Raw genomic sequence first — 27,707 nt, forward strand, 5'->3', positions numbered from 1 at the left:
CAGTGCCTTCAAGTTTTGAACCTTTGCCTAAGAGCTTGGTTGACATTTAAACTCCATTCTACAACACCCTGTTACAAATCTAATTTGAATTATAAGGGATTTGCATAATATTCGGTTTTTAAATCTAAGTTTCCCTTCCTTAATTTTGGAAGCACACAGCCTTTCTGCCCTTCAGTGTAGGGCAGCACCATCTCTTTCTGTTCTTCTTAACATACTGAGTAAGTTCCTTTTCTGATCTTTCCTTGTGCTCTTAAGACTTAATTCACATTTCAAAATATTTAGTATAGAATCCAACTCAGTGGGGCTTTGCTGTTTGTTAATTCTGGGAGTTGGGTTGCACAGAAAATTTAGGTGGCAGGAGAGCAAGCATGCAAAATTGTGACCTTGGAAGTCTTTTCCACTGATTCTAAAATTACTGTTGGTGCAGATGAGGCTGCTGCTTCCCGACTGAAAATCCCGTTACGTCCTCGTTGCTTGGGCTTTGTTTGTCACTCGTGCTTCGTTTGTCTCCCTCTCCTCGGTGCCTGTGCTCAGGTTTGGGGCATGTTTCTCTCCACAAGGCTCTTCAGAGTGTTCCTAAAATGTCAGTGTGTAACAGCACTGATTCACCCCAGCTTCGCCCAGCTGACTGCTGCCCGCCGGGCGGGCGATTGTGCTGCCGGTTCTGGGTGCTGAAAGGAAGAAGGTGGCAGGTTTGGCTCCCTTCTGGCCACTAGAAGGCAGGAAGTGCCTCCAAAAGTGTTTCCAAAGCTTTGTTTGGACGAATCCCGACATTTGTGGAGCAAATGTCTCCGAAGGAGAGGCTGCAGCATCGCTGGCTGCTGCGGGCAGCCTCGGCCTGGGAGCGGTGCAGAAGGCAAAGCCTTGCTCCGCTGGTTCTGCTCCCTCGGGACCGGCGCTCTCCACAGCCAAGGTGGAACCTCTTCAAAGACCAGGAAATTGCCTCGTGCTCTGTGAGTCACCAGATCATCCCAAAATAGATTTTTATTTCCAACTATTTACAAATAAAATCAAACTTAATGAAAGGTTTGTTGGTGATTCTTATTCGCTGTGACAAAATGCTCTGAGGGATCTGCTGTTACCCTCCTCTGATGCTTGTTCACTCACGAAAATAAATCATTCCTTCTTAAGAGAGGAGCTTTTTGCACTCATGCTCTTGCTTGAGATGATAGAAAGTGGTTATCCTGTGTGGAGAGTAAGTAAATTAGAACGTCGCTTCTTTGAAGTGGTAACAAAAAGCCTCATTATGAATTAATGAAATTGCTCTTATAAACAAGTTTGTTTTCTTTAAGAGAGCTGCAAGAGTTGTCTTTGGATGCTTTTTTGAGTTAGTGTTGTGCAACATGGTATTTGTGGCTCGTGTCTGTTTTACATTACAATTAGGGATATACATTTGGATGTTCTTTTGAGGTTGGTTTAAACTAAACATTCCCATGTTTATGCTGTCCAATGACTCCATCACTGACATCTCTTTTTGGGGTTTACCTTCAATTTGGGAAGTCTGGCATAAAGCATGCACAAAAGCTGCAGGATGGGTAGTGCAATCAGTAATTTTCTAAATTAAAATAGGGCACTCACACATCACCAGCTGACTGATGGGTATTTCTTCATTCTGATCTAACACAGAACACATTTTTTATGTGAGTTTGATTATTCTGTCTGTGCTTATACACTGCTTAGGCCCAGACTTCAGTCCTCATTGCCATGGCCTCCAAATTGAACTTCTAAGGGATTCCAAGTTTAAGGCAGCCTCGTTAAAATGATCATGGCTTTGAGAAAGAATTCTCTCCATCTGCTCTAAGATTAGGCTTTCCTGCATAAAGAGGGATGCATGAGCAATACATTTTTTTTTTAATATTGTTCTTAGAGCAGATGCATTTTCTGGAAAGTGACTGTATGTGGGAGGAGGAAATATAGATTATCAACACATGATGACAACACTTTCTGTCAATATATCTGTGTAATCTCTGGGAAGGTTTTAACAGAAAATCATTGAAATGTACAGAACCAGCCAGTTTATATCCCATGTACAGGGTTTAATTTTAAATTGTGTTGCCTGACTAACGGGTGCTTACCTAATGTAAATTAATATTGGGCTGTATTATTAATGCTCATGAAGAGATCTATATTTTGATGCATATTTTAGAATTCTCTGCCTAATGCCCTTTAGTGTAGGTATGCAGAGCTTTAAAAATAGAAGGACTCAGCCTGCGAGCTTCTACCTCCTGTAAATACTTATCAAGTGGTTCATTCAGAATTCAAATAAAGATCCATTGTCCTCCCAGTGCTTGCATAACAGCACTGCAACTCCCCATTTGAAAAAATATGATATTTTTAGGGTGGAACAGAGCCTCCTGTTTTCCTCCAGCGCTGGGCTGAGAATTGTTTAGTTGGGGTCTGAAGCCCTTCATCACTTTGGGGGGCAGCATGTGCAGGTGGGTGCTGTTCCCAGGGCACAGCGGGAATGGGAATGCTGCCTCAGCTCCCTCTGCTCTCCACTCCTGTCCCCATACAGCAGCACAGGAGGAAGCTGGAGCTGGCTCCAGGGACTGGCTAGGAAATGCACTCTGCCCAAAGGGGATCCTGCTCTTCATGCTGCCCTGCAGGGAGCTGTCCCCGAGGAGCCGATGGTGGCACAAGGCTGCCGAAAGGAGGCTCGTCCAAAACTTGTCAGCAGAACAGACCAGCTCCATCCACTGGGCTGCCCAGAGCTGGCCCAGCACTCAGATCACAGCGACAATCCGTGATCCAGAGCAAAATTATCCTTTCAATTTTTGATTCTTTCTTCCCTCTGGAGTCAGTTTATCAGAAGGGCCTCACGGAGCATCAGCGACTGCGCTGAGGGAGCGCCAAGCTGGGGCGTGGGTGGCTGACCAGCAGAGGAGCGTGGAGGCATGAGAGTTTGTTCTCCACTGCTCAAATGTGCAGCTTGGGTTGCATTTCTTTTCTTTCCTCAGTTTGCTTCCACCTCAGAGCAGCCCCCAGCAGAGGAGGATGACTATGGATGTGCCGGGGGAATGAGGTGGAAGCAGCTCTGGTTGCAGTGGTTAAGCAGTTTCAGATTTTCATGCACGCTCTCATCTGTGAAGGGCAGACGTGCTGGAGAGGTTTCTTTACTATATGGGTGACCTCTAGTTTGCTATTTTTGGTACCCTGTTTTTGGTGCTGTCTCTGTACCATAATTTATGGGCTATGAGAACAAATTCAATATAAGAGGCATGTTCACAAGATGAATAATGTTAAGATACTCTCTGTTGCACTTCAAACTTCATTTTAATTTCACTGAATTTTAAGCTAGTACATATTTTTTTGAGCATTGGAACGTGGAAAAAAAAAATTAGTTACTGGCTTATCTTCAGTGAGTTTATTTTAAGGAAAAAGAAGCAAAACAGATGTGCACAGTTCATTGGATTTTTTTTCCCTGAGAGAAGTCAGAACATGAGAAGCTGCCACCTCTTGCACCTGGCAGACGTCGGACAAATTCATCCTAAGTGCCACTTAATTGATTGCTGAACACTGCAGCTCAATCAACTGCAATAAAGTTAATTGAACCCCTCCAATGAAACGTGACTTAAACCAAAGGATTCAAAATAGGAACAGGTACTGATTAATGGAGGCCATTATTTTTAATAGGATGGGGTCCAAGTAATTGAGGGATATTTGAATGTTCTGTGTAGTCTCATGAGGACGGGAGTCACTTACTTGCAGCAGCTTTCAGGTGAGATATAAGTAAGCAAAATGCAAAATTTTAGATGAGAGTGCTGATTTAACATAGTTCTGCCTTTTAAAGAATGTAATGGGTAAGAGATGAACAGCAACCTTTAACCCTGCTGCTGCTTTTTTGGGGTGTCAGCTTTGATCCCAAACTCATCCAGTCAGTTTGTAGTTATTAGAAGAAAACAAGTTGTGCATTTCCCTTGAGGGAGGTCAGACAGTGCCCTGGGACCAGAGTAAGCTGGGTGAAACACAGATGAATGCATGACCATCTTTATAAGCTGGTTTGGCTGAAGTTAGGCACATTAAAAAAAACTAAAAAGGTCTCTGAAGGACTGACAGCTGTTATGCTCCATTCAGGTTTTCGACTTTGTCATAATATATTATTAAAATGTGTGTTTAACCAAGGCAGGGCATTACTCCCACCTGATATGTTTGTAGCATGCTGGGAAAGTAAGGGGAAAATAAAGGCGATTTAGGCTTTTGGTAGTTTGACACAGGAGAAAAAAGGATTAGTACAAACTGGTTACACCTAGGACAGAAATTAGAGAAAATACCAGTTCTTCTCAGAGGTTCTGGGCCTAGCGGGAATAACAGGGACAAGAAATCTGAGAAGTTCCAAGATGGAGCGTGGCTAAATGTTAAGAAACAAATTTTGTGATGCAGTTGCCATGACAACCAAGGAGTCTGGAGTTTATGATCTGAGATGCCTCTGCCTTCCAGTGCCTCTCTCAGAAATAGATGTTCCTGAGCGCAGCCGAAGGTTTGGTGCGACTCGGGGGGATGAAGCTGAGCCCTTCCTCGACAGCTCTGCTGTCTCCAGGCAGAGGCCATGCTGCACTCCACTTTTCAGCAGTTTGGCCACTGCTGAATCAGCTGAGGGGAAAGTCTTTGCCTGGCTGGATGCCAGGTTTCACCAGGCTCCAGCCTGTCCTGCTGCCCTTGCCCGGAGCAAGCGCCAGGCAGTAACATCTCCCTTTGCCACGGGAGCTGCAGCAGAAAAGGCACAACATTCCCTGTGTGCAAGCAGGGGGAAATGTGGTGGCAGGGTGGAATCCAAAACCTCAGGACACTGTCTCTCCACAGGGTGTTTTCCTTTAGGCCTCTTATATCTTGTTTGTGCACCCCAATATTTGAGTTTATGCAAAGAAATTTCTACTGTAGCAAGGCTACGAATGATTTTGATGCTTTTCCCTTAATTCTTACGTATTTAGTTTGCTGTCAAGTACTTCCTTATACTATTTCTTCTTCTGGAGAAATGCCAGAAATGACAGAATTCAGGTGAGAAGTTGCCTCTGTTGATCACCTAGTCCAATCCCATGCTCACTGGTTTCAACTTTACATCATCCCATGCAGTAAGACCACGAGGGCAGGCAAATCTATGAGCAAGTGGACTACTGCAAAATCATTATTAATGCAAGACGTCAGCTGGAATTTCCACATCCTTATATCCCTGTTTCTGTGAAGCTCTTTTTTTTGTTTCTTTTTGTTTTTAGTAGCACCTTTTAGATCAACAGTACACGAAGTCTCTGGAGCATCTTTTACACCGAAGTAGATTAAATGGGATATGGGCAAACACCAGTGGCATTCAGTGATGTTTATGTGGGAGATCAGAACGTAAAAAAACTTCCCATTGGTGTTGGAAAGTCTTCAGGAATCTTCCAGAGACTGTTCAAGGCCTGTTTGAGAAACTGTAGAAATAAATGAAGAGTTGGAGCCCAGTGGACTGAAGCCATTTGCTTCTGTCTGTTTAAGCTTCTGTGGTGTGATGGGAATAATTGGGTTTGCAGAGACAAATTCATAAATTAATTTCCATTATGGGACTCATTTATATATTATATTATATTATTACTTTCTCTTTTAATCTAAGACACAGGTTAAAATTGAGACAATGAATCTTGATATCATTTGTGGTGAAATGCATTTTGTAAGCACATAAAATGTCATTACACCAAAGCATCTTCTGGATTTGGACCTTTTTAACTTGCCTCCTCCTTTGGGTCTGTGGTCATTTTTTGCATTCAAGCCTTTCCTGAGGTGCTCAGGGCAAAGTAAGCTGCCAGCAGAATTTGGTCAAATTTGCTTTCACCGAAGCCTTTCCAGATTCACTGTCTGTGTACCCTTGTGCTGTCCGTGAGCCCACTAAATTCAGCTTTTAGAATGAATTTAGAGGATAAAAGAATGGGATTCTTGACACTCAATATGCTTGTCAGGTGCAAATCTGGGACATTTGTGCTAGTTTGTGCTAAATGCTGCTCCAGCCCATCCCAGTATGGCCGCAGACACCACAACCCGTTGCTGGTTTTCAGTGGGTGACCCCTGGGCTGGCCCTGTGGGTTTACTGGGAGCACAGATAACTTCCCCAAAACTGTCTGGGTCACTGTGTCTTTCTTCCTCTCACATTTTAGTCTCCAGATGGGAAACCCTTCCTGGCTGGCGACAGGCAGTGCCACGTGCACAGCTCCGTGGTGACTTGAAACACAGAGCCTGCTAAATCACTTGTGGGCTATTTATTTTCACTGGTACAAGTTGTGATGGAGTCTGTGTGTGTGAAATATTTATCAAAAAGGGTGAATTTCAAAAAATGTGTAGGCAGGGGGTTGTAAGTGTGTGTAACGGGTTTGGGGGTTTGTTGGGGTTTTTTTCAAGTAGTTCAGCGGATAAGGAAGAGCTTCTGAGAAGCTTCTTCTGGCAGCATGTGCATTTCCAACTTCAACCATTCCACCAGCGGGCATTCCAAGCATAATGATGGAGTTCTGCCTACTTAATTACTGTTCAGAATGATTGACTGCCTTTTCCACTGAGGGAATGTTTAGGTAATGGAAGGATTAGGATGATGCATTGAAAAAATTGAGGGTTTTTTTTGTTTGTTTTAATCTATTTTTTTAAATTAATAGAACGAAGTCTGCAAAGGTCTCTTTCTCTGGTAGTGGGTTTTTTTTTCCTTTTGCACCTTCCTACAGGAAGGCTGCTCTGGTGAATGTATTCCAGCTCGTGCATCTGCCAGCTTACAATGTGCTTTTTATTTTACTATTGTATTATATTATATTATATTATATTATATTATATTGTATTATATTATTTTTTTCAACCCATTGCACAACTGTGCATTTCAGAAAAAAACCCCCACTTTTATCCAGCCTGTTTAGAGTATTTTTAAAGACATTCAGTCTATGAGATCGCATTATTTCATAAATTAATTCTCTCAAAGTGATTTCCATCCCACTGGCCAGTAACCAGATGATAATAAAGGATGGTCTTCAAAAACACAGAATTCTGAGGCTTTTCCTGAGAGTCCAGAGCGGATAGAGGGGAGTTGTTGAAATTGTGGGCTGTCCCAAGGGACAGTTTTCCTTGCATTTGGTTTGTTGGATGATTTCATTGATGTAGCATAGACCCAGCCTCCTCACATGTCTGTTTCTTTCAGCTATTTTCACTTATTTTTGAAGGACATGGCAGAAGAAGTTCAGTGCAGAAATATTTTGTGGAATAGTAGAAGGAAAAGAAGAACTTGAGGTTTTGCAGTGAAAGCTTGCACAAAATATGCTGAAAGATTGGGTTGAAGAAGAGGGAAAGACACAAATTTGAGCCTGCAAAACAACTTTACTCTTTGTTTCTAGAGCTTCCTTCCAAACACTTAGCCACTAAAAGAAAAAGCAGTTTTTGAGTGTTTTGAAAAGTGGGATTACATTTAATATCAAGAACACTGTGGTGATTATGAAATGAATTGGCACAGTTGGAATAGATATCTGCTTTCCTGCTTTACAAAGTCCCCCCTGCCAAAGCTTGAAGTGGAAGTCGAGAGAGATTCACCTCAATTTATTCACACCTGGAAAAGTTTTGCTGCATAATATCAAACTAAAGCTGTCAGACAAACCTGCTTGAACTCTGCTGTCTCACTGCCTGATGACCCTTTCCGCAGTCATTTGGCTTCTGGATGAAATATTGAAGGAGGGTAAAAGAAATAATGTCATTGCAATCTTTATAAGCTATTGACAGCTCCCGAGTTACTGCTTTGTAATCACGCTCCAGTTTTACCCCCTGAGGTGCTAAAGACTGTGAAGATGAGATTCTGCTCTGCTGGTCTCATGATTCTTTTGTTCTCCACTATTTCTGTAAGACTCTGAGTTAAACAACCTTCAGCTCTCCTATCAATATTTTTATTTTCTTTATTTTCGGGTAAATCTTTCTGGTCCCAGCTTTTGTAACTGGGTCTTTTCAACAAAGCTGCTATAAACAGTCATTTACGGGTTCTGTTTCTGAGGCAGCTTTAAAAAAATGTGTTGTATATATTTGCTAAATGTTAAATATCATTGCACAGAACGAAGGGAACAGATGGGATGCTGCATAAGCTGTTTATCATATTACACATTTATCACTTTACACTAGTGAAAGTATACATGTGTTTGATTAATATTGACTTTTGATTTATTTGGAGGGCTCTATTTTTTGACAGCATTAGGGATTACATTGTAATCCTTACTGGCTTCCAAGCTTGAAATTTAATTCCAGTAAAAATAGAGTAGATGCATTCCATAATTCTTAATTACAGGATTTTTTTTTCCTGTGGAAAAGAATTACCTGGTTGAGGCTTTAATACTGGAAGGAATTCAGAAGTAAATGGATAACGCTGTTTGCTTCAGTGTTTTAGACAGATTAAATTTAGATGCCATTGGTCCAGCTAAATAAATATCTCTTGAAATTAAATACCAGATGCTAAGAAGGTGTAAAATAAAGCAAACCAGCAAGAGCCCTATTTAAATGGATATTCTTTTATACCCTCCACCTACAGAATGAGAGAACTTCATCTTTGCCTGCTCAACAGGTCTGGATGTTCAGCATGTGTTCCACCTACGTCACAGTACATGAAACCAAAAAAGCATCTCCAAAAGCACCTCGAGCTCAGACACAGAGCACACAGCTCTCCCCTCGGGCTCCTGACTGCAGCACTGTGTCAAAAAGATGCTTTACCAACGCACTGGTTCATTAAAATGCATTTTGGCTCAGCTAAAGCTTGGAAAAAGGGAAGGTTTCCCTTCCAGACAATGGATGGAAAAATGATTTCAAGTTGGAGTGGGGCGGCTTGTGCTGTTTGTTCTGCTAAATGGCAATAATATTTAATGAGAGATTCTGCTCTAAACTGTAAATCCTTGAGAGTGTGAGATGCCCAGCCTGTCAGAATAAATAGAGGAGGCTAAAAACACTTACTTTGAAAATGAATGTTCATTTTGGAAGGCATTGAGTGATCTCAGTGAAATATTACTGAGTCAGTGGAATTTTGGAGAGAGATCAACTTCCCAGCATGTATTCTGGCAGCAGCTCTTCCTCCATTCCTCAATATCTTTTATGCTCAAATAGCACAGGCAGCACTTCAGTCTTACATGTTGTCATCATTCAGATTTCAGATAACTTTCAGTGACTCCTTATAGATTGAATGAATAAATAAATTGCTTTTAGCCGTGCTTACTTGCAGTTGTTATGCCTCTGCTTTCTTCTGTGTCTATTAATTTATTATTTTATGTGTCCATTAATTTTTTAATTTATGGAAAGACATATCCAGCAAAAAGGATGATACAGCACTAGGAATTACTGAGAGAGTACATTTTTTTTTTTTCTTAAGTTTATTTTTTTTAGCTGAGTGTTGCAGTGCAGTTTGGAGTTTAATTGCCATGACCACAGTAGCTGCTTGGGTTTCATGTATTTAGCTCTTCTTTTTCCATGGAGACTCTTTGGGCCTGCTATGGCCCTGTTGCCTTTGCTCCCAGGACAGGAGATCCTTCCAGAAACTTGGAGAAGGAAAACTCTAATTGTTGTAAATAAAATACATAAAGGGCAGGATTTGGTTGGATTTCTTTAGATGTGTATTTCCCAAAGGAGTAGCTTTGTTTTCTGGTCATCCTGTCAGCTGTGCACTGTTCCTTAAATACGTATTTTCATTAAAAGGCAGTAACTGTAGAAATTCTGTTTCTTCCCGTTCTTTCCACCTTCTGTTTATAAAAATGATAGAACAAACATTTTCTGCATTTTGGTCTAAAAGACTCCTTCCTTTCTGTGCAGGTTAATAATGAGAATGTAGTGAAAGTTGGCCACAGGCAGGTGGTGAACATGATTCGACAGGGGGGCAATCACCTCGTGCTGAAGGTTGTCACAGTAACCAGGAATCTTGATCCAGATGACACAGCAAGGAAGAAAGGTACCTTTTTCTCTCTTCCTAATGGACTCTCCTGCTCTTGCTTCACAGAAAACCAAGTATGGGCATGAAACTGCTGCTTTCTAAATTCTGATTTATTAGACTTGCCTTCCAAAGTTTGAAATGCCCAGTTCTTGTTTAACTTAGAGCGATGTAATTCTGTTGGGTTAGACATTAACACAATTAACACAAGCAATATTCTCTTGTCATGCTTGGTGAGAAAGTTCATCTTTTGGGGGTTTTCTCGTGTGTGTGTTTGAGGATCTTGTAGTAAAACTTCCTGCAGCAGTGAGAGAGGAAAAGCACTAAGAACAGATGATCTTTTATTAATTGCAAACCTACTTGAGATAGGAGTAGTTCAGCAGTGTGTTTCTCACCCACCCATCCAAAAAGCCACCACAAAAACTTCACCCAAAATAAAAAGAGGAAACAAAAAAAGGAATTTACACTGTCTCCTTCACCTTAGATGCCCCTGAGTTTGCTTTCCCAGCTATGCAGGGAAGTCATTAGGCCCTCATAATTATCATTAAGCAGGAAAGATTGCTGCTGCTCACTGGTGTTCCATACAGCAGCGGCACGTTGCTGAAAGCTCCTGTTCCTCCCACCAGTCCCAGTTATCCCTCACACACACCTGGCTCTTCAACACAGGAGCAGGGGAGGAGCTGGCACTCCAGGGCTCCCTCCTGCTCCAGGAAACTAAAACTTTCTGTCTGTGCTGGGAGTGTTTTTCACCTCTGTTGCTTATTAAAAATAGTAATAATTTAAAAAATTGAAAGTGAGACCAGCTTGTGGGGTGGAGGGGAAAGGCTGTTGTGTTAAACTAAATCATATCCCAGCATGGTCCTGCATTACTTTTAGCTTGATGGAATTACTGTTCACACTTTTTAAACAAACCTCTTTGCCCCCTGCCTTTTGGGATGTGTCATATTGGCCTTAAATGTAGTGACAGGACAAGGGGCAATGCTTTAAACTGAAAGGCAGCAGGTTTAGACTAAATATTGCGGGGAAATTCTTTACTGTGTGGGTGCTGAGGCCCTGGCCCAGGTGTCCCAGAGAAGCTGGGGCTTCCCCTGGATCCCTGGAAGTGTCCAAGGCCAGGCTGGATGGGGCTTGGAACAACCTGGGATAGTGGAAGGTGTCCCTGCCCGTGGCAGAGGGGTTGGAGTGAGATGGTCTTTATAATAACAGAAGTATTTGTTATCAGGATACTAAAGCACAGATCTTAGTTTTTGTGTTAGATGTGCCTTGATATTGTAAGGTCTTATTTATTCTGAGAAGGGAAACACCTGTTTCCCTTAGACTCCCCTTAAGAATTCAGATAAATTCGAATGTCCTTTCCTGGATTTCTCAGACTGAACCGTTTCTCCAAAGTTTAAATTAATCTGCCAGAGATTGGCTGGTTCCCAGGAGGTTTTTAGCCCCACATATTTCTCAGAAGGGGCAGCACTGCTGTGAGGTCCTTTCTCTAGAAAGCCCTTTTCCTGCTGGGAAACAGAAGTGCACAGTTATTTAGCTTTAAGTGTTTCTATGTTTCCTGTTACATAAAAGCTTGCGGATGTGTCAAGCAACCTACGCTAGAACCAGAAACAGTGGAGAAATTCAGTCCATGAAAAGCATCTCAGGGCTTTTCCTCCGCATGTAGGTATTTATTTCCGCCTTGTCTCATGGAGCTTATCCTTTCCAGCTGATACGGAATTGTGGCTGTGAGCACAGGGCTCCCAGGGTGTGTGTTGGCTGACACCTGTGTGTTCTCTCTGTTCCATGCACAGCCCCACCACCTCCTAAGCGAGCTCCAACCACTGCACTGACCCTGCGGTCTAAGTCCATGACCTCAGAGCTGGAAGAGCTTGGTAAGAAAGTGTTTTTTGGCAAGCATGCTGGCTTAGTGGAGATGTAAATATCTATCTATATGTCTATATGTGAAACTGATGAAGGGTGCTGCACTGTGTACAGTGTCTAGAGCAGAGGAGGTTTTAAGAATGCTGCATCTTTGGAGAGTTCAAAATGTGCATGACTCGCATGACTGATTTTTGTGGAGACTTGTGCCTTTACTGCTACGCAAGGGAATGTTGATACATTTTATGCATCATCAAAGTTTGGCACATCTACCAAAAAAAAAAAAAAAAAAAAAAAAGAAAGAAAAAAGAAAGAAAGAAAGAAATGCTGTATCGTGTTTTGTTAGCTTTGCTTTCTAAATTTTCAGTTCATCTAATATTGTTTTATTTTAAATTTCTGTGGCCTCTCATTAGTGGATAAAGGTAAGCTGCCAGAAGCTGTTGTTAAAAGCTGACAGTGTTGAAGCAGCTTCAACTTCAACTTGTTTCATTTGATCTGAAAAAGTGCATATTATGATATCCCTTTGACTTCTGTGCATGATATAAACTTAATTCCTCTCACTACTGGTAATAAAAAATTATTGAGCATTCAGTCTTTCATTTGCTAATTTTGAGAAATGTGGTTGTAGATTCCTTTGCTTGATCATCCACATTCTAGATATGCATAGTTCTTCAGGAATTTGTATTCATCTTCTAGAAATGAGGAGGGTAGATGTTCTTTTCTTCCTGGTTTTAATCTGTTAGGTCATTAAAAGGTAGAATTTCTGCAGCTAGACTAAGACATGGAAATAGGAATAAATCACACATAAAAAGAGAAAAGCCCAGTGCACATTTCTATGTGGCTGTAACACTAAAACAGCGTGTTTAGCAAGTGAGAAATGGGTATAAAACCAAACCACATCCCTCACTGCAGAGCAGTAGATGATAATAATTCACACAGTAAAACCATTTTTCCATGTAATTCTACAGCGATTTAAATACTTAATTTTATGAGCTTGGGGTTTTCCTGACATGGACTCATCTGAAGGCCAACTGGAAGGAATCATAGCCTCGTGGCCCCTTTTTTTTTCCCCTGCAAGTCAGTGTTTTCTGGGGCAGATGGACCCCATCCATCCTTTAGTGAGTTGAGTCACGTAACTCCAGTGGGAAGTCTTCCCAGCAAAGTGGTGCTGAAGTGGGTGCTGTTCTCTATGGTCTAACAACCAAATGAAGACCAAAATAACCACCCCAGTCTGATTATTTAGCTCTAGCAGGTCTCAGAAAATTTGATTTTTATGTGCAAGGAAGTTTAGGAGCTTAAGTATCAACAGCTTGTGAATGCTCCATCATTTTACTTCCAGGATTAAAATGTAAAATATTATTTCTGGAGCACACTTTGTGGGTCTGGGTGTTTTTCATTTGGTTTTCTTTCATGGAGTGCTGAGAGCTTGTAAAGGTGGTTTATCAACCACCTTTCCCAAGGGGACAGCAATACTTAGGCACCATTTTTGCCCCTTCATTATCCTCTTCTGCCAATTGCTTTCAAGCTGAGGATATTCTTCTATTTCTCTGACTTTTCGATCTTCCACAGGAAGATTGAAGCTGTTCTTACAGCAAAAGCAGCATTTCCCTAGGGGAGAACAGCTTGTTAATAGTCCCCAGTGGAGACCATCATATTTGAGCTTTCCCAACCCCCTGCTCAGGCTGTAGTCCTTGATCTGCTGTTTGTCCTCACCAAGTACCAGAAACCACTGCAGCTCCTTTAACAAGCAGCCATGGGACATATTTCCATTTTTGAGCACATTTCCCACTCATATTTATCCAGATGGGGCAGATATTGCAGTGGCAAGAGTTTTCTGTTCTGAGGAAGAGTCCTGCACCATGTTCCAGAGGTGCTTGTCCCCTAGGAAAGCTGTAGTAGTGAGAGAAATTTGCTCTCTTCCTGAACAAGGCTGTAAAATGCCACTTGTGTGACACTCTGAACATCTGCCACCCTAGCAAACAATGTGACTGCTGTTCCAAATAACATCTGTGGTCTACCTATTTTCATATTTGCTCTGGGAAAGGGCTGTTATCAGAAGGGACAAGAATCCTTCAATTGCATGGCAGCTGAACAAGCTTCCACAGGGAAAATGTTCTCCCTGTCATCAGTTAGAAGTTGTCTCCTGACATAAAACACAGCTTGTATGTGTGTATTTATACATAATTTATCTCTCTCTCTATGTATATGTGTATATATTGGACATCTGTGAGAGCTATGAGAACACCCACATTTTTACAGCCATTGAACTCCCTAGTGAATAAGCATTTCTTCACGACATATATGTGCAAACCAAATAGGAAGTGCCTATAAGTGAGCACTGTGGATGTTCTCATCAATACCTCTGTGTAACCCTTTTTCCTGAGCTGGAGAAGCTCATGGTCTCAGCAATGTCTCGTGACAAAGAATCCCACGGGCTAATTATGTGCTGTGTAGAGATGTATTTCCTTTTTATTGGTTTTGAATGTGATGCCTTTAATTTTATTGAATGTCCCTTGTGATGTAATAGAAGAAAAATATAAATAGAAACTCCCCATTTGTTTTCCCTTAGAGTGCCTAGTTTTGTAATGTCATCTAGCTAAGTTAAACATAATTTTTTTTAAAAAATTATCCATCTTGCTTCCTTTGCCTGGCTCTGAACCCTACTTACAGTTTTATTGACATGTTTTGAGCTATTCTGTTCTTCATAATACAGAGCAGACCATCTGAGCTGTCCTCTTTCAAATTAATTAATCCAAAAGATGCAGTGTGCTAATGATTCCTTTCCACTTAAATCTGCAAAGATTTGGAAATGCCCAATGTTGACGTAGTTTGACAGCCCTGGCATCAATAAGTTGCCCCAATTACTGGTTTTAAAAAAGAACTTAGGAAGAAAAAAAACCCTGCGGATGTATCCCTAATAGCTGAGGGGAGAAATTCCTCATGGTTATCATAAACCCTGATAAACAGCTTGGCAAAATCAAATTTTATCTACTGTGGTTTGAGAGATACCTGTTTAGTAGAGGTGAGCAGGGAGAGACTGACGTCTTAGGGGGAAGAATAATGTTTGTGCTCAAAATGACAGACAAGGATTTAGCATATAAAAAATTACCTTCAGAATTGATTCACAGTTCATTCCCTTTCTATTTCCAAGCTTCAGTACGGAAGAAGAAGGGTAAGGGGAAGCATTTTGTCTCTTGTTTAACCTGTTTCTCACCTTTCCATAGTGGAGGATAATAACATAATGTAAATGTTGGCATATGGTCCAGTTTATTTTATGGTGTCAAATGTACATTAATTATTGTATATGTTTTTTTAGTTATTTAGTTAATAAATTGCAAACACACTAAGAAACTCAAACAGAAGACCACATTCGAAAATATCCCCCGCATTTCTTCCTTTTGTCTCCTTTCCTTCACCTTGCCTTTTTTTTCCTTCTCTGTACCCAACTCTTTTCCAACCCCTTCCATCTCATGTCCTCACAGTTCCTGTGCTGACTGGCAGCCACAGAGAGTTAGTGGCCAGTGACCCCCTCCCCCCAGTGCGGTCCCCCGTTAGTGCCCCGCTTGTCTCCCGAACGGCCGCGCGCTCCTCCGCGCCCACACTGTGTCTGTCTCAGGAGTCAGGGATCTCGCACACCACACCCGGGCTTCCCACCCGGACAAATGCTGCTCTGCACAATTCGGTAGTGTCCGATAGAACGTCTTCCACGCTGTCCTGTATGCATGGAGTGCCCTCCCTGGACTGATTCATGAGGCCACCCACCACCTTCTCCTTCAAATCTCTCCCAAAGACCCACCTTCCCTAGATCCCTACTGCGCAATCATCCCAGCACTGATGGCGAGGCAGGGGGCCAGGTAGAAATAGCAGTGCTATTTTAATAGTTTCCATAAATGTATTTTTGTGTACAGAGAGTTTGTTTGTGTTGAGCTGCACTTTCTCCATGCTCCTGTACGTCATTTTGCTTCCCTAGATTGTGAGCTCTCCCGAGCAGGGGCTGTGTCATTTCCACCTTCTCATGGAGTCTGGCCCAAGGAAGAGTCTCCCACTTCCCTGAGCCCCTGGGTGGTAGCTGGTGAAAAACAGGCTGTGTCCTGCTCTTGGAAGAGGCTCAGTGTCATGGAAAGGAAATCTAGGCTGTAGGCAGTGTCTTCTCTCAGCAGGGAAGCTTTTCCTTTTTAACATTTAATAGGACGAGATTGGGTTATTTTTCACTCTTTATTTTCCTGCTCTTTCCTGACCTCCTTTCAGGTGGTTACCACAGGCTCCAGCTAGGGATACTTGCTATTCTCCATTCAGAGAATATGACAGGATAAACCACATTGCTGCTGAAAAATATGTTTCGGCAGCATATTAAAAAAAAAAATCTTTGTGTTATTGTGTAAAGTCTTCTGTCAACCAAAACTTCAGTTTTCTGGGTCAGAGATGGAGCAGGCATTAAGATAAAAAGAGTGACTTTTGTGGTTCTGTCTGACTGGTCTTGTTGGTTATCACTGGAGATGGGTTCTGGTTCATTGGGAGAGCAGGGGAAAGGAAGGCAGGGCAGGACATAGGCTGTATTTTTTGGTATTCAGGATAGAAGATAGGCTGTCTGTGTCTAAAGAGATAGGTGATAAATTCCTTAGGTTTGGAGCAGTATGGCACAGGCAGTTCTGTCATTTTACTGCAGTTACAAAGCATGAATCACTAAAAGTTACCTTCATCTATGCCACTGACTTTCTGCTTGCAGTAGTTGCCTGACTCAGAGGTAGCTTCCAACCTTGAAACGCGTGTGTGGAGGGGTCGTGTTTCCAAACTACCTTCTGGATTTTGTGGGATATGTGGGATGGGGGAGAGGTGTTCTTCTCTCTTGTGCCTTGTAGTTTTCCAAGGACTGTTGTGTGAGTAAGTTATGGCAACGTGTAAACCAAGAGTTGTAGCAGCAACTTGTTGGAGGCAGCACTTAAAATGTGATTCCATTAATACTGAAGAATAACCAGGATATTCGTGCAGCAAATTGAAATGAAGGTTTGAAAATACTCTGGAAATGAAAGATGAAGAGAAAAATTTGAGGTCGCAGTTTTCATCATCACCATGGGAAAATAGGTATCATTGGAGCCTCAAAATTAATATTTTAAAACTTTAACTCTGTTCATAAGAAGTTTATGCAGCTGGTGGAGAGCTTGGTTTTAAATGGCTTTTCCTTGAGTTTTTGTTTTGACTTTCCAATAACTCCATGTGGAGGGAGAATTTTAAAATTATATGATCCTTAAGGAACACATCCATACACTAAGATCTGTAAACGTCTAGATCCATGATTTAAAAGCTTCCTGCTCCTCAGCTTGCTTTGCTGCCAGGAAATGGGTTTGATTTAGTGATTAATTTGGGATTTTCAGTGAAAGCTGAAGTGGACAGTGTTGAATTTTAAAACACCTGACACAAAAATCCTCTAAGAGAAGGGGCAAAATGAAGAATAGAGCAGGTTAAACTTCCACAGCGAAATGGGAATGACAGGATAAATAATTCTTCTGCATTAATAAATATTCTGCTGGCAGTGTCACACGGGTGTCAGTTGTGAGCTAGGGGTGGTGCTTTGTTTGTTCTTAGATTCAATATGGTAATCAATATAAAATATTGATATATACCATATACTGATAAAGTATGTGTGTTGGTCCTGGTCTTTGGGGTTTGGTGTGGGCTGCAGTACCAACTATAAATAAAGGATTTCCTCCTTTGAAGGGTTTAGATTCTGTCACCACCTCACAAATACAGAATTACTGTGATATCATCAACACGGAATATTGTTACCCGGCATCAAGTCTTACTGGCATTTGAATAGAAAAATATCAGTTGATGGCATTCAAAAGAAATATTATTAGCTCTGTCTGCAATTCAAAGGTGGCGCCTTCCAATGGCATCTGAAACAATGAAATTGCAGAGCAAATACATATAAATGAATGCCAAGCAGTGGATTAGCTCTCAGTGTTCTGTTCTGTTTGAAGAGACCACTCCCAAAGCCGTCTGGGTTCAAAACTCACTTTTTTATTTCACTGTGGTGGAGTTGATGATGGAGATTTGTCTGCAGGGAACAGTGGAAATACCCCCAAAGCAACTTTTACAGCACTCACCACGTCAGCTCCAGTGATAGCTCCCAGCATCTGCAGTGCTTCTCTGTAGGAAGAAGGTTTTCAGATCTTCACCAGACACTGCATTTGAGAAGATGAGAGCAGAAGGCATCAGGCTTCATGAAGAATTCTTGAAGGTTATCCCTTGTAAGTAATTGATTCGCATTATGCATTTGAAATTCTAATGAGGTGGCAGTGTAGTAATGAGGAAAAGGTTGTCATCGGGCTGTCATTTATCTCAAGCAGAAAGCAGTGACTCTGGGTGGAATTTGTCAAGTCTGTGTGAAGAAATGCCAGCCCCATTTGTGGTTGGCGCAGCGAGGTTACTGATTTTATGGCTTGTGGTGTAACTTGGGGGGGCCCACAGCAGTGTAAGTGTAGGATTAGGACCGTGGCTACCATATAAGTACTCGTAAAACTCTTTGTGAGAGAAAAGTATTGAAAATCGGCCTGTTTCAAAAAGGGAATAGTGCTAAACCTGTGTTTTCCACCAAAAAGAACTTGGCACCTAATTGGCAACATGCTGATTAGCAACTTGTGGCACAGAGTCTAAACTTAACAGGTACCTCCTGGTACTAAAGACTTCTTCAGACCAGGATTTACCTGTCATAAGGTGCTTTAAGTAACATTTTGGAAACACTGGGAATCCTGAGCAGAGGCTGCTTGAGTCTCTGTGTGGGTGCTCTCATCTACACTGTTATTATTTTGAATTTATCAGGTTATTCTTGAGGATGTAGTGCCCTGTCATGATACTTTTTTTTTCTTTACTACAGGACCATATTGAAAAGGTTTTCAAAACCTTTCTGCATCAGCCAAACAAGACAATGGTATAAAAGAAGTTGGAAGAGGAATTGTAAGTGTTACAGAAAATGTGGGGTTTGCAGCATTTGCAAAGAGACACATTAAATACGTTGGTTTATGTGAGTGTGGCTATGCTCAGATATTACCAATTTAATATCTAAGCGCATATTCAAAATCATGAGGGCTTGAGGAGCAGTTAAAATTGCATGTGTTTCCCAACATGGCACAGTTAGGGCAGTGGAAAACTCTTTCACCACTTTTAATGTGTTCTCTCTCTTTTTCAGGAGCCAGGGAGATGAAGGACTTATCTCCCTCATCTCAAAACTCCCTTTGCTGCTATTTTTTTTTCTTTTTCCTTCAAATGTTCACATACCCATGTTAATTAATTTCTAATCTAATTAAAAATAAATGTGTTTAGATAATTCCTCATAGTTTGTTTGGTTTGTCCCCTCGGTGTGGAAGCGTGAGAGTTAAGTGTAAGACCAGAGAAGGCTGCAAGTATTTTAGATCCTCCACTTCCTTTTTGGTTTCTTTGAGTTGATTGCCTTTCTTTTGTGACTAGGCCAAATTTTCAAATGCTGTCTCTTAAACAGAACATCAAATTGCCACTTAAATTCCACCTGGCTTGCAGGGTAGGAGTGGGTATTGACTATATTCTCTGCTTTGTTTTTGTTCTTGAACAGAAACCAGTGTTAGACAATGACCATTCCTCTTTCAAGGTAGGCTGAATTGCAAGGCTTCAGCATTGCAGGTGTATTTTAAATGCCTGTATCATTATTTCCTTAATAATGAACATGCTGTTAAAGAGCTGGTACTTGAAAATTGTATCTCTAGAAAGGAATTTGAACATATCAGTTTTCTGCCTTCCTTAAAATTACTCTTGATGGTGTGGTTATAATGCGTAAATGTGACTTGTGTGTACTAATGTGAAGCTATTTTCAGCCCTAGAAACACAAATAAGGCTTTCTTTCAAGAAAGTTTTGAGAGCTCTTTATTGTGAATACCTACAAAGCATTTTCATGTAATGGTATTTATAGATACTCAATGTTAAATGATTAATTTTAGTTGCTAAAGTTTTTATGTTTTATTGCTTTATTTTTTTTTCTTTTATTTTATTTTAGAGTACTTTGTAGAATTTACAGTATCCCAGAGAACAGACAAGTATTTTTACTTAATTTTTATAGAAGGAAAGTGTTTAAAGTGCCTTTTGTGTTTGACTGTATTGCAAAGCGCTTCTATTATTTCCTCATTATGCTGACTGCTAAAATAATATTCTCTGCCTGTTGTTTGCAGAATGGTAAATGTGTGGTTTGGGCATTGTGACTCAAGCACAATACTGCAAATTGTTCATCTGGGGTGGAGCTGGAAGAAGTTAATTCCAGATTAAAATGTAGTGGTGTCAGATTGGTGAGGATTAGCCTAATTGTCCGCATGAAAACTCAGGTCATTCCATTTCTGGATATTTTTAACTATACAGGACATAACTGTGGGCTGAACTTGTTGCTTCTTCCCTTTAATTTTTGATCTTACACAACAAATTTGGATTTAGATCTTAACTTTTAATGTTCTTACCCTGAATCCATGCTCTAGCTAAGGTTGGTCTTCAAATGCTCAGTGGTGTGTTGAAGGCCTTGTTATACTTCACCTACTTTTAGTCTTTGATGAATTTTTACACATCCGATCCTGTTTGAAGAGCTGAGAAGAAAGCCCTTAGTTCTCAGTGGGCACAGATCTGTTTTTAACCATCTCCAAACAGGAGTCACCTGTTTTTCCCCCAGGGACACTGGAGCTCTGCTCCTCAGGTGAAATTGCTCCTGTGCCAAGCAAGGTTATCAGATGAACTCCTGTGGTCTGACCAAGCTCTCTTTTGAAATCAGTAGGTTCTCACCTGCCCATTAGCACTGGGAAGATGCCCTAGAATTTTTGTTCATCTGCTTCTTTGAAAGCCTTGTCCAGATCCCCAGACCCACTGTTGCCCAAATTGTCCTTTAGTAGCTCTCCCACCCACAGACATTCCCCCTGAAGCTTTTATCCAGTTACTTCCCAGCTATTCTTTTACAAATTCATCAGGGCAAGACCTTTGGCATATATATGGGAAGTGCCAAAAACCTAAAAGGAATGCAGTGCAAACAATTGCACCTACTTGATTCAGATGCTGCTTTTTTCTTTTTTCTTTTTTCTTTTTTCCCAGATATGGAAAATTAATTATATGCATAATCACTTCATGCTAAAAACAGGCTACTTGTAGTTAAAAATAAAAGAAATTGGAAAAAAAATCGAATCCATAAGATAAAAGCAACACTACAGCCATATTTTTATGTCGTTTAAAAGGATCTCTATGCATTTTTAATAGGCACATGTGAAGACCACTCCTTTAGTTTTGGTGCTGCTTCTGTGACCCATTTTTGCAGATTATTGACAAGGAAGCAGATTTTATCAGCTAACAAAGGAAATTAAACAAAACCTGCAAACTCGTATTTAGGGAAGGAGATGGAACAAAACCCTTGTGTGGGCAGTGCCTGACCCTAAGGGCTGTGTGCCCAAACCTGTTGCCACCAAGGAAGAATGAATGCCCTGTGTTCCCATCACTTTTCCAAAGGAAAAATGCATGTGCCCAATATTTGCCTGCAGATGCTGGACCAGGTGGGTGATCCTACAGCACTGAGGTGCCTTTGGCATTGTCTGAAGTGTTGCATAATGCGCCTGGTACAGTTTCTGTCTGTATCTATCTTAGGTATTTACAAGGCACCTATCACCTTGGTACCTAAGCAGTTTGAGAAATGCACCCACCCCAGGAGGGAGGATGAGATACAGACAGAGGCCCAGGCCCAGAGCAGCAGAGGCAGGGCCCGGGAAGCTCCCCAGCTGTGTTCCTGCTGTTGTTGAGCTCCTGGCCCACTTGTTGTGGCCAAGGAACATCTCCACCCACCTGTCTGTCAGCAGGAGGAGACGGTGCCCCAGCCCTCACGCGCAGCTCCGCTGGTGGGCGGTCTGAAAAGGAAAGATAATGGAAAAGGCAACGATCCGGTAGCAGAGGTGAAACAGGAATGGTGGGATTTCAAAAGGAGGGCTTCTTAAAGAGCAGCACATCTCAGGGGAGGGATCAGCTGCCAGTCCAAGTGGCAGGTAAGGCACAACACAGGCATAAATCTCAAATGTTCTTTGGTGAACAAAAGTTAAAGAAATACTTCTGATGTCTCCGAAGTTTGTGTATATCCAAAGCCCTGCTCTGTTCTTGGCCTCTGTCTAAGTCCTCTACCCCTGCAGCTGAGTCAACCATTCAGTAGTTCTCTGTGTATCTCAACCCAGTAATTGCTACAATCCTAAACATGCCTAATGACCAACACAAAGGACTCCCAGTGGTAATGAACGTTGTGGTGCGAGGAGACCGCATGGAATAGCAGTGCTCCAAAATAATGGACATATTCATGAACCTAAAGGCTGGAATAAACTTGGCTTTGATCAGCATGCTCAGGGCAGGATGGGGCAAACCACAGCTCTCCCCTGCAGGCACACCTGGAGCAGCTCTCCTGTGGCCTCCAGGAGCATTTGCTGATCCACCATGTCAGACCAGGCTCTGTGTCAGCCCAGGGAAACACCCGGACAGGCAGCAGGAGCAGAGAACCTGTCTGGCAGATTCTGCTTCGCTGCAGAAACAGAGAACCTGTCCATCAGGGGAGAAAGGGAGATAGCCAGGACTTGGGTGGAGGCTCACCAGTTCCTGTTGTATGGACCCCTTTAATACCAGATCTTTTTTTTCCTTAAACACAGCAGAGTCAGTGAGGTCAAACAAAAGACAGCCTTCAGAAACCTGTGGGTCCCAGGGGGCTTTTTGGAAATAGCTGTGTAGTACCCACAGTGATCAAACACTAAAGCTGAAGTGCAGTGGGTCACTGACTTCCAGATGTTTCTGCTCCCTTTAGCCCACGTGCATGCTCCCTCCTGAGTCCCTTCCTTGGTCATTTAAGGATGGAGATGGAAGTCCTGTCCTGGCAGAGCAAGGGACATGAGGTTAGCAACGTGAACCTTGGAGGCTGCAGGTTTGATGGCTGCTATCACTTGCTATAAAGATACCTGTAAAAGACAGAAGTGACCTATTTTTCCTGTAAGTTGCATCTAGCACTGTGAGCAAAATGCTGTGTGTAGGAATGGTGTGTCAGGTGGAAATTGCTGGAAAGATCAGGGAATCTGACCTCCTCCCTTTGCTTCACACCCAAGGAAGCTAGCTGTGCTTCTTTGTACTCACTCTACTTAAAGCTTGAAAAGAAAGAGATTTGGTTTTTTTTAAAGCAAATTAACAACCAAGTGAGGTCAGCCATGTTGGTGCATGGTTTGATCCATGGCCGATTTTGACTTCACAGTTGCAGTGGCCTCTCTCTCTCTTTTTTTTGGAAGTGACCCCTTTTCCAAGGAATTAAAGGCATTTAGTTGAGGTCACTCGGTCAGCTGTTCAAGCATAAGGACAATTTCTGGCTGAACCCAGTTTTGCAGTGCCCCTGCTGTGCCTGGCACACCTTTCCCACAGCCCCAGCCTAGGCACTGGTGCGACCAATCTGACCAAGATCCACCTGGAGTTTAGGGTGACTTTTGGTCACCAAGGAATGGATTTCTTGGGCAGATACTCACACGTTCATCCAGGTGCTGTCAGTCAGTGGCCTCCAGGCAATTTTCCCATGATTGCTCCTTAGCAAAGGAAGGTCTGTGGAACGCCATGCCTGTAACACACTCTTGGTTCCCCATGCCCCATGGCAATGCTTCCCAAAGCATCCAGAAACCGGAGCTGCTGAGAGATGCTGAACACCTTGTTACAGATAATAACAGCTATGGTTATTCCTCCTTCTCATTGCCAGCCAAGTTTACCAACCTAACCTAAAGCCTGTGCATGTATTCATTATTCAGAAGTATTCGCCAAGAGTTTCTGCAATTCACCTTCTGCCCAGGGGTTTTCACAGACTCTTTGCTTGCGCCCTTTGTCGTTTGTGTCATTGGTCACCTATTGCCAGATGCTGTTCTTTCAGCTCTGAAAGGCTGAGAAGGCCGATTGGGAGGATGGCAAACATTTCATAGGACATAAGGAATTTTGCAAAAACTGATTATTGTGCTTTTTCAGATAAATTTTTCTTTACCAGCCTCTGGCAAATGTGTAGACATGCACAAATAACAAAGGTGTTCTGGTCCCCCTGAATCTGAACAAAGTAGACACAGTGATACCATTTACAGAAGTATACATAAATCAGTGTGGAGTCTGGAGGTTTTTGATTTCGTTTTGCTTCTGTTTTTGACTTCCAGTATAGTTTGGTTCTACTACTTACCAGTTGTTAGGCGGGCTCTGTTTAGAACACTTGCCAGGTAAATGGGGTTTTCAAATATGGGGTATTTTCTGCTGACATGTTAAAAGAAATGCCAAGACATTCTGTATGACCAGTGGCTCTACCAGAATGAGTATTTATGATCCCTTACCTCACTCTGATTCCATAGACTTTAACTGAAGTGTGTGTTTGCTTTGTGTGGTACAAGTAGGTCCCCTGTTTTTTTGTTCTTTTTTTCATGTGTACTCAAGTAGGAAATTGCTGAGAAATAATTTCATGGTCCTACACTGTAGTTGTTAAGAGAGCTTTGCTAATGAAGGAATGCAGCTATGGCTGTTTTAGGCAAAGCAGGAGAAGAATTGCCAAGGAAGAAGCAGTTCTTAGTTAGGTTGATATACAGTTCCTTTCAAATATCCATGGAGTGGAACAGCCAATGATTGCATGACAGTTTGTCCCTAAAATTCATTTTCATAAGGAGCTCATGCCTTTTTACAAATACAATCTCATCCTCACTTTCCATAAAACATGCAACTGGACAGTCCAGCCAGACGCAGAGACAATATGAATACTTTGAATGTGAATACTTTGAAGTAGTGAATATGCTAAATGCACGAATAATATCCATTATTTTAGCACTTAAAAGTCATCATTCTATGAAGTCACACAGAATCCCTTTCAGAGCACCATAATATTGCAGGCACTTGGGTATAGAAAGAATGAGTGCCACATTGTGGTAGACAGCGATTGAGATACAGGAGGGGGGATCCCTGGGTCTGTCAGAAAGATTTTTTCATTTCATTATATTTCACATAAAATAATTTTTTTTTTTAAAAAATCGAACAAAGCCCTGCCCTGATTCATAAACAGAACCAAAAGTATGGTTTAACATGACCTCAGCAACACCTCGCAGATATAAGCTTACAGCTTTCACCGAGGTCTGAAGAGCAGTGTTTCAAAAAGCAGAAATTAATCCTTACCAAAAAAAAACCCCAAGAAACTTTTTCAAGGCTGGGATGCCAGAGAGTAGGCACGGCACTGATCTGGCACTGAGGCCACTGCGGTGTGAGCAGCAGCAGCCTGGTGGGGTCACGATCCCACGGACAGCAGTGCTTCTCTGAGCCGTCCCTTGCCTGAGCGTGGGGAATGCAGGGCTTTGGGCTGCCTCCTGCAGCACTTCAGCCACACTGCCCCAAGGCCATTTCTGATGACCAAATTGGGCCCCTCAAAAAAAAAGTTTAAAAAAAGAAGTGGACTCTTTTTTTTTATCTGAAGTAAGTGTACAGAGTCCCGGCCACAGCCTCACGTAATCCAGAGCGGTGCAGGACACGCGCCACTGTGAGCCGGTGATTCCTGCGGCTGCAAAAGCCTGAGCCCTTCCTGCTCTTTGGGAGGGCATTTGTCTCTAGAGTTGCCACGGGGGAGAGCTTGCACCCAGATTTCCACCACACACCCTCAGGCAAGGGAAGACGTGGCCAGGGGAGGGCAAAACTCAGTTCATTTCCAGGAGACAAAGAGATCCCGGTGAGCAATGCCCTCAGATAGCATTTCCTACTGTTTGGAGAAGAGAGCAAGGAAAATCCGGCAAATGTTGAGGAGGGCATTGCTCGCGGGATAAATCCCATGGATGGCCACCGTCGTGCTGCAGCAGTGACTTGGGAGAGATTTTGGGTGGGGGTGACGTGAGACGTCGGACAAAAGTGAAGATAGCCAGCAGTGCTTCAGAGCAACAAAGGGCTGCCCTCAGCCAGTGGTGGAGCACATCTGGCACCCCAGGAAGCTCAATTGGACCCTTGGCCCTGAGCTCGTCCCAGGGATTTCTGACTGACACCACTGCAGTGCATAGGTGAGCTTCTCGCTAGGTTCACTGACATTTCCTGTCACAGTCACGCTGAGGGGAATTTGGTAGCTCCTGCCTTGGGATGCAGCATGGCTGTGTGTGTTCTGGGTACAGGACAGTGTGCATTGAGACCAAAAGTGCTTAATGACGCCAATTGCCACGTGCCCAATGCAGTCACTAAACTTTAGTCCGCCCTTCTGTTTGCCCAAACACATACACTCTGGCTTCCCAACTGGCTTCTTTCTATGTGTTGTCCAATGCATGTAGATACCTCCATCTGCCTGGCCTCAGATACAGTGGTTGTTGCTCCTCTATTTGATTGCCAGATGTCACTGGGGAGCAAGATGGGGAGGTTCCTGGATCCTCGGGGCAAGCCGGCCATCACCGAGGGAGCTCGCTGTCCACGCCGGCCGAAGAACAGGAATCCTCGGTGCCTGCCTCTGACGAAGACTCGCCGGCCAGAACCACAGAGAGCTGGCAGTGGCCGCTGTCCTCGTCTGAAACGCACAGCAACGTTGGGGAGGATTTTGAGGGATTTCAAACGCCGGCGCGGACTCCGGAGTGCACCATGGACATACAGTCTCCCGGGGATCAGTCACTCAGTAGGACTCCTCAGTTTGAAAGTGACTCTCCTGAGGAGGAGGGAAATGATGAGATGAATGAAGAGCGCTGCGGTGTTGAGCCTGTCCCTAGGGATCGGGGTTGGAGAGGGCAGCCCCAGCTAACAGAGGGAGAGAAGCTGTTGATGGAAACCAACAGTAGGATTGTGCAGCTGCTGGAAAATATCAAGAGGGAGCATGCACAGTCCATGGGTCTCATGTCCCAGTCCATGGGCCGTATGGAGCTGCAGCTGGGCATTGTGGCTACCTCCACAAGAGCCATCCATAACTACCTGTCAGAGATTTTAGCTTTCCTCAAGCAGCCGAGGACGCAGGTCCTCGAAACGCGCATCTCCCAAAGAGCCACCCCCCATGTCGAGTTGACGTGTGCCTCGACATGGACTGGTGAGGACGCAGTGGCATCCTCCACTGTGTGCTTACCAGGGGCCGAAGGGACGAGCGACTCTCGCGACCCGCCGCAGGCCACCCTGCCTTGTCGCAGTGGCCGGCTGCAGAGAGCCATAACCGAGAGGGCCTCGCTGCCCATGCCTCCACGCCAGGCAAAAGGGGGAGGGAAGAAAAAATAACCACTCCATAGGATTTTTAGAGTTTTTTTTAATGTGCCTGTCCTTTTAATTCTTAGCCATAAGGCCATCGGTGGCAGAGTTCAACCATTTCCTACATTGGCTAACATTGTATTCTGGCTGACTAGATTAGTCTAACATTTTGTAGTTTATATTTGCACTGTTAACGATGTGTGCTGCTGGTATTTGAAGAACATTTGCCTCTGTTCTTTCACTTTAACTTCATACGAGCATTTTTTTACTCTGTGCCAGGCATTCATTGCTTTTCTTACAAATACAAGTCATTTCTTGAGGCAGCTGTTTTTTGAGTTTTCTTTCTCCACTATCCCACCCCCTCTGAGCAAGCACTCGGGACTTGGTGGTAAGTATAGAGGTCTTGGCAATACTCGCCTCCCAAACTGTGTTCGATCAGTCTTTGCCTGGTGTTTCTGGCATGCCAGCCTGAGGTGTTGGGGTATAGCCTGTACTGGATCATGACCATTCTTATCCTCTGTGGGTCTCACCAGCTCACTTCCTAAGACCCTCGGTGGAGCTAATCCACGTGTCTTGGCTATGTTGTACAATAAGTAATGTTGCCAGGATCATACCTCATATTTCTCTTTTTGGGGGCTGTGTAGTGATGTGCCACCAGATCTATCTGGGCACCTGACTCTCGTTTTCAAAGTTCATTTGATGATGGATCTGGTGGCTTGATGGGCAGCATTATACTTTTTCCTCTGAGAGAGTCTGGGGATTC

At 42.9% G+C, this 27,707-nt stretch overlaps 2 protein-coding genes and 1 long non-coding RNA gene across 8 annotated transcripts in view; 2 read left to right on the forward strand and 1 right to left on the reverse strand.

Annotated features, from left to right (window-relative positions):
* SHANK2 (SH3 and multiple ankyrin repeat domains 2) overlaps window positions 1–27,707 on the forward strand; it is a 272,609-nt gene that overhangs the window by 221,012 nt on the left and 23,890 nt on the right. For 3 of the 6 annotated variants that reach the window (XM_017733032.1, XM_017733033.1, XM_017733037.1), the window contains 4 exons: window positions 9,772–9,907; window positions 11,674–11,754; window positions 12,154–12,162; window positions 14,892–14,912. In XM_017733032.1, coding sequence (XP_017588521.1) covers window positions 9,772–9,907; window positions 11,674–11,754; window positions 12,154–12,162; window positions 14,892–14,912 — 247 coding nt within the window. The remainder of the gene's footprint in view (window positions 1–9,771; window positions 9,908–11,673; window positions 11,755–12,153; window positions 12,163–14,891; window positions 14,913–27,707) is intronic. The other 3 variants (XM_017733036.1, XM_017733035.1, XM_017733034.1) reach the window with 3 other exon arrangements.
* LOC108446436 lies at window positions 16,675–25,007 on the reverse strand. Its single transcript, XR_001861608.1, has 4 exons — window positions 23,269–25,007; window positions 21,572–21,633; window positions 17,845–17,922; window positions 16,675–16,757 (listed from the first exon to the last, which is right to left on the reverse strand). It is a non-coding gene; the product is annotated as an uncharacterized LOC108446436 (long non-coding RNA).
* Window positions 17,614–27,264, forward strand: LOC108446435. The gene is made up of 2 exons (XM_017733038.1): window positions 17,614–21,768; window positions 26,115–27,264. Exons 1-2 carry the CDS (start codon window positions 21,690–21,692, stop codon window positions 26,972–26,974), a joined length of 939 nt encoding a protein of 312 aa, XP_017588527.1. The 5' UTR covers window positions 17,614–21,689; the 3' UTR covers window positions 26,975–27,264.

The sequence above is a fragment of the Corvus brachyrhynchos genome, unplaced genomic scaffold, assembly GCF_000691975.1.
Source record: "Corvus brachyrhynchos isolate BGI_N302 unplaced genomic scaffold, ASM69197v1 scaffold315, whole genome shotgun sequence".
In the NCBI taxonomy this organism is placed as follows: domain Eukaryota; kingdom Metazoa; phylum Chordata; class Aves; order Passeriformes; family Corvidae; genus Corvus; species Corvus brachyrhynchos.

Bases quoted from the DNA above. Each gene is read 5' to 3' on its own strand.
- LOC108446435 (XM_017733038.1), top strand. From the start codon at position 21,690: ATGGTGGGATTTCAAAAGGAGGGCTTCTTAAAGAGCAGCACATCTCAG. The intron at 21,769-26,114 runs GTAAGGCACAAC...TTTGATTGCCAG, and splicing joins GCTGCCAGTCCAAGTGGCAG to ATGTCACTGGGGAGCAAGAT.